Source organism: Lycium barbarum, chromosome 3 (assembly GCF_019175385.1).
Source record: "Lycium barbarum isolate Lr01 chromosome 3, ASM1917538v2, whole genome shotgun sequence".
NCBI classification, from domain to species: domain Eukaryota; kingdom Viridiplantae; phylum Streptophyta; class Magnoliopsida; order Solanales; family Solanaceae; genus Lycium; species Lycium barbarum.
Window position 1 is genome coordinate 1,635,862 of NC_083339.1, and position 11,889 is coordinate 1,647,750.

The window sequence follows — 11,889 nt, forward strand, 5'->3', positions numbered from 1 at the left end:
TTTAAAAGATAATGATGTTGTCCAGAGCAGCTTGCATGTATTTGACTAATTTACTCGATAAATTTATCTTCCACCAACACATATATTTGATAATTCTCACGTTAATGTTTAGATAAATGAAATAATAATCTTTCAAATCACATCAAAATTAAATTCAAGTTTTGATTTCGAAGGTCGTTGCTGAAACTGTTTAGTGTAACTCCAATGCAGATATAGGACACGATCCGGAAACCAAAAAAAAAAAAAAAAAAAAGATTGAATATTAACAAAAAGGAAAAAAGAGAGAAAGTTGGGATGATTCTCTTTGAGCCATTCATGTGAATGAGAGCAATAGTTTTGGTAGAAAGTGCAAAGATATTTTCTCCAAATGGGCTAAGGCTCAAAACCTTCACCTGTTGTTCCCCCAGAAACTAACAAAAAACATGCAAAAGGGAAATTGCCAACACTTCTCTTTGGTCCTATTCTACTACTCTACTGTGTGAGTTCAGCCACTAGCCAAAAACTCATCTTTTTCAATAAATTTTTCCAATAATCTCACAATACCTTTTAGAGGCTTCTCTCTCTTGAGTTTCAGGTGAATTTCTCTGTCTATTCTGTTCACAGTTTGTAGGTGAAGTGTTAGGTTTACTATTGGTTTGAGAATCTTGATACAATTTATACAATTTTGAGGTTCTTTATTCTTATGGGGTTGTTTTATTAGTGGGATTATGTAATGCTACTTAATAAAGATTGTATTTTTTGTTTCCTGATATTGCTCAATCTATACAATTGTCACTGTCAGGTTCTTTATTCTTATGTGTTTTTTTTTAATAGTTGTTTTCTTGGTGGGTTTGTGTAGTGCTACTTGATAAAGATTGTCTTTTTCTTCCTGCTATTGCTTATACAATTGTGAGGTTCTTTATTCTTATGGGGTTGTTGAGTTATCTTTGTGGGTTTGTGTAATGCTACTTAATAAAGATTGCAGTTTTTTGTTCTTCCTGCTATTGCATTTTCTCAATATATACAATTGGAGCAACGGTAAAGTTGTTTCCGTGTGACCTATAGGTCACGGGATCGAGCCGTGGAAGTAGTCACTAATGCTTGCATTAGGGTAGATTGTCTACATCACACCCTTGGGTGCGGCTCTTCCCCGGACCCTGCTAACAGGGGAAACTTTGTGCACCGGACTACCCCTTTAATACAATTGTGAGGTTCTTTATTCTTATGGGGTTGTTTTCAATAATCCCACAACAATTTTTATCAATTTCAGGTGATATTCTTTCTTTCTCTCTCTCTCTCTGTATTGTGTTAGTTTTTCACAGTTTCTTGATGAAGTGTTAGGGTTACCATTGTTTTGAGAATCTTAATACAATTTATACAATTGTGAGGTTCTTTATTCTTATGGGGTTGTTTTCTTAGTGGGTTTTTGTAATTCTACTTAATAAAGAATTGTAATTTTTTCTTATTGCTATTGCATTTTCTCAATCTATACAAGTCTGAGGTTCTTTATTCTTATGGGGTTGTTTTCTTTGTGGGTTTGTGTTATGCTACTTGATAAAGATATCTTTTTCTTCCTGCTATTGCATATTGTGAGGTTCTTTATTCTTATGGGATTGTTTCCTTTGTGGGTTTGTGTAATGCTACTTAATAAAGAACGTATTTTTTTTGTTTCCTGCTATTGCATCTTCTCAATATATACAATTGTGAGGTTCTTTATTTTTATGGGGTTGTTTTCTTTGTGGATTTGTGTAATGCTAAAGATTGTGTTTTTTCTTTCCTTCTATTGCATTTTCTTCTTGTTTATGTTTGCTGCTTTGCTGCTATTTGAGCTGTGTTAATTTATGCCGTATTATACTCGCTAAATCTGAAAAATGTTGCATAGTTTTTGGAGTTTGGTAATTCATATGTTAGCCCATTTAGATTATTGAGGATTGAAACCCCTTTAATAACTACCCTTTACAAGCTTCCTTAAATATGTGCTGCTTTTTGCCTGTTTTATTAATTGGCAGGGGCTGAAAGAAAAGATTGGACTGAAATTTCAGATATTATCTTGGTGGTTGGTTATATTTTGTTCTGGATTAATCTGATTAGTTTGAGTTGAGTGTGGGATTTTGCTGTTATGGCTACTTGTACATCTGCTGTGTTTATGCCTCCTGATACACGACGGTCACGTGGGGTATTGACTGTTCTTGGTGGTAGACTTTGCCCCTTAAAAATCCAAGATGAGAAGATTGGATATTTGGGCGTTAACCAAAAGAGTACCTCGAGTTTGCCTCAATTCAAATGTTCAGCCAATCCCCACCATAGTGTCAACCAATATCAAAATAAAGGCTCCTTTCTAAATCTACATCCTGAAATTTCTATGCTTAGAGGTGAAGAAAGCTTGAGTGGAAATGTCAGTGAGAGCTTGAGGGATACGTCAAGCTCGAATAATTCTAATGAGGCCAAAATCAAGGTGGTTGGTGTAGGAGGTGGTGGATCGAATGCAGTTAATCGCATGATTGAAAGCTCTATGAAGGGTGTCGAGTTTTGGATTGTGAACACTGATATTCAAGCAATGAGGATGTCGCCTGTAATGTCCGAGCATCGACTGCCAATAGGTCAAGAACTCACAAGAGGACTTGGTGCCGGTGGTAATCCGGATATAGGGATGAACGCTGCCAATGAGAGCAAGCAGGCCATTGAGGAAGCGGTTTATGGCTCAGACATGGTTTTTGTGACTGTAAGTTCACCCTATGGTTTAGCCCAATTACTTTATTGGAAAAGAAGTTTGGAGTTATATGAAATTTTGTTTACTCTTTTTGATCAGTAAAAGTAATACTTCTTTCCGTTATTTCTTTTTCCCTCTCATTTGTCAGTTTTTCAGAAATTTAGATTTTGTCTACTATATTTTTTTATAACCGTGGTGTCCGGGTCAGCTTGCGCGCACCTCGACTAATTCCACGGAATACCTTCTACCTCCCACCAGCAATAGGTACTAGGCACCAAGGCTTAGATAGATGGAAGAAATCACCTAGTTTTTTTTTTGTCTCTGCTGGGATTTGAACCAGCGGATTTGAATCTGAGACCTCATGGTTCTCCTCCCACTTCACTGACCATTAGGGCACACCCTTGGGTAGTTGGGTGCCTATATGAAATTTTACTTCATTCTTTTTTATCGTGATATCCATATTATCTATCTGGGTATCCATTTTTTTAGTGGATAATATGGGTAATATCCATATTTGATCCATTTTTAAATGGTCATTTATCCAACCCATGTCTAATAGGTCGAATTGGATGATTACTTGTTTTTTTAAAACCATTTTGCCAGCCCTATGTACCACCCTTGAGAAGGAGTCCTGCCCCCTAGATATCGTATTAAATGTCATTCAAGACTAAGGATATATCTGTCTGGAAGCACTGTAAAGCTAAATGTTGAATGATTACATGTTGTTGTGTTAAACTTCAGATATCTTTAGAAGGTTTTATTCTCCCACTTTTGTTTCTTCCTCACATGTGGGTCCAACATGTTATGTACAGGCTGGAATGGGTGGAGGAACAGGGACTGGTGCGGCTCCTATAATTGCAGGAACTGCCAAAGCAATGGGTATCTTAACTGTCGGAATTGTTACTACCCCCTTTTCTTTTGAGGGACGAAGAAGAGCAGTTCAAGCTCAAGAAGGAATTGCAGCTTTAAGAGAAAATGTCGATACTCTAATTGTCATTCCAAATGACAAATTATTGACAGCTGTTTCTCCATCGACCCCAGTGACTGAAGCTTTTAACCTGGCTGATGATATTCTTCGACAGGGAGTTCGTGGTATTTCTGATATAATTACGGTATGTATGTTGTTCACAGTCTTTATCTTTCATTTTCTGTTTTCTGCTTGTGTAGTGCCAACGATTCAAAATAATTGTTTTCCTAATTATGCTTTAAATCTGGGATCCTACTTTTATATGCATATCTAAGTCATCTACAAGCTTAGCCTGATCTGTATATAATTTCTGTGTTTTTGAGCTATTTACTATCAGTAGTAAAACTTTATTTACCTATCAAAAAAACATATATATTCATCACCTTTTCTTCTTGTTGCGCTGCTAAATTATTTCGCCTTCTAATATATGATGCTCTTCACATGCTGTCCATCGTTGATTGGCCTAATGGATGCCCTAGAATTGATTTCGATCAATCGTACAATCAACTATGTCGTAGTCACAAACTAGATGTGATAATGCCCTAAAATTGATTTGCTACCGGGGCTCTGGTCTAGTGGTAAGAACGTAGCGTGTGATGTGTGCTTTAGGCTAGATTTGGCAAAATTAGCCCACCTATTTATTAACTCGGCCCACTCTGACCCACCCCATTCAGCCCATTTAATAGTTGGGCTGCTATGTTGCCCAAATTGATCTATGAGATTGAGAATCCTTAACAAAATATTTCAACAAAGACTTTTTTTGTTTGATATGTTATATAGCAATAATATAGAAAAAAAGTTTTATAAGGTGACTAAAAAATTCACAAGAAAACAAATAAATAAATTAAAAATTGGTAAGAGTTGGGCTATAGCCCATTGTTTAACCCACTATGACCCAGCCCATTTCATTCCAAGTAACCTTTGGGCAGTTTATCGACCCGCCTATTTATTAACTTAGCCCATTTTAATCCGCCCAAATTCAATGCAAGTACGCAACCTCTCATTTGACACCCCTAGGTTAGGCATACGTCACGGGTTCGAACCTTGCCACAAACAAAACACTGATACTTAAGGCGAGAAGGGTAGAGAGGCGGGCCCATGGCCACCGAATTTCGTACCTTGCGCCTTTAGCTCTCGGGGATTTCGTGGCTATAAAAAAAAACTATAATTGATTTAGGAATGCTTAATTCCTTCCTTTGGACAAACTGGTCCTTAACTACAGTAAGACTTGATAGGCAAAGTTTATCATTTTTGTGGTGCTGGTGGCCTTGGGAATTCAATGTTTAACTTGTCCATTATTCATGTATTTGCATTTCCTTTAATGGTTTTTCAAACTTCTGCCATTTTCACATCATCATTTTCTGAATTGTCTTCTATGTTGCTCGGACTCTCCACAAATGTTGTCGGATGCGTGTTGGATCCTCCAAAAGTAGTGCATTTCTGGGGAATCCAACACGGGTGCGGCAGCATTTTTGGAGTTCGAGTACCAATAGAGTTGCATATTAAAATTTTCTCAAGTTACACAAGTTAGCTGATAAAACTAAGGCCCTCTGTAATGTGAAATATAACTTTAAGGGGGTGTCATTTGATGAAACCTGGGCCACATATGATAGTTGTCCTTTTCTCTTTCGGGTATTTCTGACCTTGTTATTAGTAAGTGGGTGAATGCAAAGGCTTGTATTTATTTATTCATTAACGTATCTGCATGAATTACAGATTCCTGGGCTAGTAAACGTGGATTTTGCTGACGTGCGTGCTATTATGGCAAATGCTGGTTCCTCTTTAATGGGAATAGGAACTGCTACCGGTAAGTTCACAAACCTATTTTGATAGTTGTTACTTGTTAGCACTAAGCCATGTCTCTTTGTTGGTTTCCTTTTAATTCATAATTTCACGTAATTTAAAGTCACCTCTGTGTGATTTGATGATGTGGGCTAATATGACACACAGACAGCCTACACGACTAGATCATTATTTGTGCCCTTAAAACCTCACAAGATATTTAACCAAAAAATTTGGTGGAAAGCTTGAGAGGAAATATATACATATCAAATATATTATTGCCTTAAGTGATACTTTGGAAAAGGTGGTCAAAAGTGTGAAAACAGTGAAAGAGATACAAATGAGTTTCCATAACCATGCAGATGAGTTTTGTCCTAATTGTGGATGAGGGAACCAGTAGAATAAACGATAAGTTTCTGTTGTCCATGCTATTTGCAATGACACTATGTTAATTAACGAAACTAATGAGGAAGTTAACCAAGATTATGGAGAAGGCCTTAGAGAGTAAAGGTGTTAGATTAAATAGAAGTAGAAAGGAATAATAAACTGGAAGTTTACCCCCCACAAGAACAAGAAGAGTGGAATTAATGAGGATTGTGGTGCCTTGCCTATGTGCAGATAATTTAGGCTCAGCCATTCAGGAGAAATGACAATGATGGATGAAGATTTTGACACAAAATTAAAATATGATGTTTGAGATAGGTGGTGCTTGGGAATACTATAGAATAAAAATGTAAGAAAGTGAAAGATGTACTTTATAGAACGGTTTGTAAGACTAATAATGGTATCTGGGAGGTGATGTTGGTTCTCAAATGCCCAACATATCCTCAAGATAAATGTCATGAAATGCAAATGTTAAGATAGATCTATGGTCAGGTGAGGATGTGGACCATGTTTTGTTACATTGCAAATTAGCCACGAGGTTATGGGAGGATATATTTAGATGGTTTGACGTTTTTTGGGTTATGCCAAGATCCGTGAAGGAGTTGATGTTCAGCTGGAAGAGTGGAGCGAGGAGAAGAAGACTCTAGGCTTGGGATATTACTTCTCTTGCTTTAATGTGGGTCATTTGGAAGGAGAGAAATAGGAAAGCTTTTGAAAGGGTGGAGATGACCTTTGCTCATTTGAGGAATAGCCCCCGATCCCTTATTTTCTTTTGGTGCACTAATGTAGTTCCTATTTGTATAGAAGATTGGGTGTCTTTTGGAGAGAACCATATTTTGTAGGTTTCTCCATTTTTTTTATACTACTTGTATACAGCCAAGTTGGCTTGTTATTGTTAATGAAAACTTTTACCTGATCAAAAAAAAAAAAAAAAAAAAAAAGGGATATATGGTCATACAAAATTGGATACAATTAGAATTTATCGCATCGCAGAGGGGCAAGAACAAAATAGAATGCAGGTAAAGGAACCATATAGGCGATACTAACTAATTAGGTCTTAGGACTAAGGCATTTTTGTTATTTTATACTAGGCAGCATTTGTTAAGAGTCTTCTTATTCAGATCAGAGACTTGTATGTCCATATAGAAGCAAGTGCGAGATTAAGGAATCTTTAATTTTAGAGAACCTCAGACAAATTAATTGATTTGGAATGAAATGAGTATGAATAGAGAGCTAAACAGTTAGAGAAGATTCATATGCCAACCATCTACTTCTGATTAAGTATAATTGATTGATTGATTGATCATATTGGCACGATTACCCCTTTTCTCAATCTTCCGATAGATGTAGGATTTTTTAATAATCGAGAAATTCCCGAGTGCCCCTGGCACATGGTTAGAAATTCGAGGGATAGTGGGCCTGCTCCTCTATTCTTCTCTACTTGCGACACTTTCTTACTTTTGGCTTTTCCTCTTGCGAAAAGTAGAAACGATATGCATGTTCTGCCTTATTTTCGCTATTTGAAAACATTTCATGTTTAAAAAAAAATGCAGCGAAATTTCATCTGTAGTTCCAGCAGGTTTGCATGCAAAATTATATCATTATTTCAGATATGTATATCGTCCATGTATGGTTTTGTGCATCTCCCAAATAGCTGTATTTAGTAGTGACACTATTGCTAACAAGACAGTGAGTCTAGAAGAAAATTGATATTGTTCGTTGATATTACAGGAAAGAGCAGAGCCAGAGATGCTGCCTTGAACGCCATTCAATCTCCTTTGCTGGACATTGGTATAGAGAGGGCAACTGGAATTGTATGGAATATAACTGGTGGTAGTGATCTAACATTATTTGAGGTACCCAACTATTCTCTCTCTCTACACATACACCTGTTAATCATCCATAGGATACACCTCTTGTTGACTGAAAAAGGCAGACATATATCACATTTTTAAAGAAAAGATTATGCAATAAAAGCCTTTTACTTTACACCCAAGGGTGTGGCCTAGTGGTCAATGAAGTGGGAGGAGAACCATGAGGTCTCAGGTTCTAATCCAGCCGAGACAAAAAACGTTAGGTGATTTTTTCCCATATGTCCTAGCCTTGGTGGACAGAGTTAACTGGTACCTGTTGCTAGTGGGAGGTTGCAGGTATCCGTTGAATTAGTCGAGGTATGCGCAATCTGGCCTGGATACCACAGTTATCAAATAAATTTAGTTCAAAGCCTTTCCTGCCTCCAAGTTTGAAGCAAATTTATTGTTTTCTTATTATGATAGTGCCTTTGTTGTATGCATTCAGTATTTTTTGTTCATGGGCATACCTGGGACGATCCTAATCTCTGACTTATCTGTCCGCTTTGGACTGTACTAGGTGAATGCTGCAGCAGAGGTTATATATGACCTTGTGGATCCAAGTGCGAACCTCATTTTTGGGGCTGTGATAGACCCATCAACAAGTGGACAGGTACGTTAGTATCTCTCACTAGGTTATTATAATATTTCTTTGGTGACATGATTCCTAAATGCGAACCATTGAGTATCTAGACTCAAGCTTCCAGGGGAATGACATAATAGATGAAGAACAAGCACAAAATTATAATAGGATGATTAAAGTGGAGGAATATAATGGGACTACTATGCTTATGAAAGTACCTAATAAGGTGAAGGGAAAGCTCTATAAAACAGTTGTGAGACAAGCAGTATTTTATGTCAGTAAATAGTTGGATATCCACTAGATGAATGTCGGAGAAGGCAAATGTTAACAAAGAACAGAGTACAGTGAAAGTAAAGGATCCATATATGCAAAATGAACTAGTTAGGATTAAGGGTGTGTTTGGTATGGATCCAGTTTTCCCATGTTTGGTTGGTTAAATTTTTGGAAAACATTTTCTCTAGGAAAACAAGTTCCTTAAAAATAAGAAAAATGACTTCCCTAGTGGAAGTAGAAAAGCAAGTTCCATACTGTCACTCCACATTGATTGTCTCCTTCCCACCCTCCAACACATCCCACCACCACCCCACACCCCTACCCCACCACCGTCCCCCATAGTGCTTGTCCAAATTATACAAATGCTTTTGAGACATATATTTTTGCTTACTTACCAAACACCACAAAATAAGTAAGAATCAACGAGGAAACATTTTCATTTGTACCAAACATACCCTAAGGCTTAGTTGTTGTTACAATTGCATTAGTCTTGATGCTTGCCAAGTGCCTTTTTATGGTTCGAGGCTTGTATATTAGTGTAGGGATAAGATGAGATTTAGAGAACTTCTAGTTGTAGAGATCTCTAATTTGTCTCAACGGTATTGAGATTTGAGACATAGAAGATTAGTTGTTTTGGTACTTTTTAACTACTAATTTAAAGCTGTCATTTCTCCTGAATTCCGACGAATTAAAATTTTGCTTCATGGTCGATCTCATCGTTAGCCACGTGATACAGGTCAGCATAACCCTAATTGCCACTGGTTTTAAGCGCCAAGAAGAAGGTGATGGGAGACCTCTCCAGGTATTCCTCTTTTCCACCTCTCCCTTCACACGTATGCTACATGTGAAAAACCTGTTAGTGTTGGTCATCTTGTAATATACATCCCATGGTGTTTGACTATAGGGGAACCAACTAACACAGGGAGACGCTTCACTTGGAACTAACAGACGACCTGCGTCCTTCTTGGAAGGTGGTTCAGTAGAGATCCCTGAGTTCCTCAGGAAAAAAGGGCGATCGCGCTTTCCAAGAGCTTAAGTTAGTCCTTGTTTTTCCTGTATGTATAGTACTTCCCCTTTTTCTTGTTCTCCACAGTTCCATCTCTACCTTTCAAAGTGATATGCATGCATTATACGTACAGGATCTCCGTTGTGCATCAAATATCGAGTTTATCTTGTGGAAAGCTTTGTCCATCTCATTTTCCTTAATAATAATGTAGTTAGTTCATAGATATTTGTTCTGTTTTTTCTGCTAATAGTGCCTATACATAGTTTGCTATTGAGTGTAATAAGCTGGAGATACATATCAGAAATAGATACTAGAAGCACAATCAGTATGGTTTACCTTGTGATCTGTAAAGTGTTGCTGTAACGTAGATATCCGGAGTGGAACTTGTGCATATATATGTGATTTAGGATCAGTTTTGAAATTGTTCTTTAGCTTGGCGTAAATATCGAGTGCGGGTAAGTATTTGCCCTTTTTTTTTATAAGCACTCTCTTTTGCACAAATGGCATGTTGAGATACTGATGTAACTGACATGCTACAGAAATGGATTTGGGCGACTGTTTTGTTCACTACTGCAAATGAAAGATCTCAAGATGAGTATCTAAATTTAAACCATTTTTTCTTTTTAAGCGAAATTAATAGTGTCAGTATTGGTATGAACGACCCTCGCTCGTGTTTGGCTATAGCAAGAGCCCCCAAAGATAGAGTTGATTGTTGTCCAATCCAGTTCCAACAATGCATTTTTCGGATCTAGAAAGAGGAATGGCTTGACGTTGCATATTATAACATGGAATGATTAGCAAACGATATAGCGGAGCCCTGTTTATAAAATATAAGACCAGATATTCGCAAGGCTCTTCTGACAAATCTACTATCTCTTCTTACTTAGAATAGATCGTCGACTCAGATGGTGATTCAAAATCCGCTTGTTGTTGGCATCATATCCATTGTTAGCTCATTCACCCTAGTTTGCAGTCTAGTTTCATTCAAGGAGATGAATGTTTATGAATACTGTCACTATCATCAATATCAATCTCATCGAGAAGAAGACTTTACATGCAACAAAAAGATTCTATTTGCGACACTTGGATATGTAATTTTAAAACAAGTTATTTAGTTTGTTGCAGGATCTTGCTACTGGTTATTGAGAAAATCAAGTATTAGAAGAAAGTGATTTTGTTGGTTGATTAATTGATCACATTTTCTTCGTCAAATGACCTTTTTTTTTTTTTTTTTTTTTTTTGTAAAGTAGAAAAGAACGAGTAGGTTGACAAAAAATGCATCTCTAACAATCTTTTGATACTATAACATAAAGAAGAGATGTTTAGAATCTTTGGAGAATTTTATCAGTATCCAAGTTATCTATTCGATTCTAGTTGCAATATACCTGATGAAAGCTGGTATTCAGGTCTTATTCAAAGAAAAAGATATCAAATATTTGAATGACTGCAGTATATATATATATATATATATATATATATATATATATATATATATATATATATATATATATATATATTCTCTTCTCTATATCACTAATCTAGACTTAATAACTTTTAACTCTTTTAATAACTTGATTATGTGGTTTCTCCACTACTGTATTTGCTTTAAATATTTAATTTTTGATATATTTTTTACTTGAGCCGAGGTTTATTGAAAACAACATCTCTAACTTCACAAGGGTAAGACTTTGTATACACCATCTTCTGCAGGTCCCACTTGTGAGATTTTACTGGCTATGTTAATGTAAGTAACTTGATTATGTAATGATATCAATAACAAGTGGACAAAAATTGGACTTCTACTAAATTGAAAAGAAACATACGTTATAGAAAAAGTGTTTTTGTTGTTGGTTAATTGGTCATGTTTTCTTTACGAAATGACTTTTTTCGGAGTCTAAAGAGCAATTAGGTTAGAATAAATAAAGAACTAACAATCTGTTTTATCCTATGACACTATAACATTGACTAATTGCATGGAAAACAAAGAGATGATAGAGAATCTTTTGGAGAATTTTTCATGTATCCAAGGTATCTATTCAATTCTATTCGTAAGATATCTACTGAATTGTCACTTGAATTGAGATCTTATTTAAAGAATAAAATTTCAAATATTGAATGACTCTAGCAGACTATATATTCTCTTCTCTATATCACTAATCTAGTGAACAAAACTTACACTTCTACTAAATTGAAAAGAAAAATGAAAAAGAATTTATACTTGTCTTTTAAATTTCCACAACTGGCTTTGACATGACAAGACAAACTTATTCTTATTTGTGTAAATTCTAGAAAATTATAAATATTTGAGGTCAATTTGCACGATTGTCCTTCATTCATACAGACTGGTCTGTATTT

At 36.1% G+C, this 11,889-nt stretch overlaps 1 protein-coding gene across 4 annotated transcripts; it reads left to right on the forward strand.

The window, feature by feature from the left end:
* The first annotated feature begins 275 nt into the window (after positions 1–275).
* LOC132629870 (cell division protein FtsZ homolog 2-2, chloroplastic-like) lies at positions 276–10,723 on the forward strand. Of its 4 annotated transcripts, none has more exons than XM_060345269.1 (9): positions 276–574; positions 1,989–2,701; positions 3,502–3,801; positions 5,373–5,463; positions 7,554–7,678; positions 8,193–8,285; positions 9,265–9,330; positions 9,433–9,564; positions 10,422–10,723. In XM_060345269.1, the coding sequence occupies exons 2-8, from the start codon at positions 2,099–2,101 to the stop codon at positions 9,562–9,564; spliced, it is 1,410 nt and encodes a 469-aa protein (XP_060201252.1). In that variant the 5' UTR covers positions 276–574; positions 1,989–2,098; the 3' UTR covers positions 10,422–10,723. The 4 variants fall into 4 exon arrangements, with proteins under 4 accessions (XP_060201252.1, XP_060201251.1, XP_060201250.1 ...); XM_060345268.1 differs by having other exon boundaries at positions 10,427–10,723; XM_060345267.1 differs by lacking the exon at positions 10,422–10,723 and adding an exon at positions 9,668–9,955.
* The last annotated feature ends 1,166 nt before the right edge of the window (positions 10,724–11,889 follow it).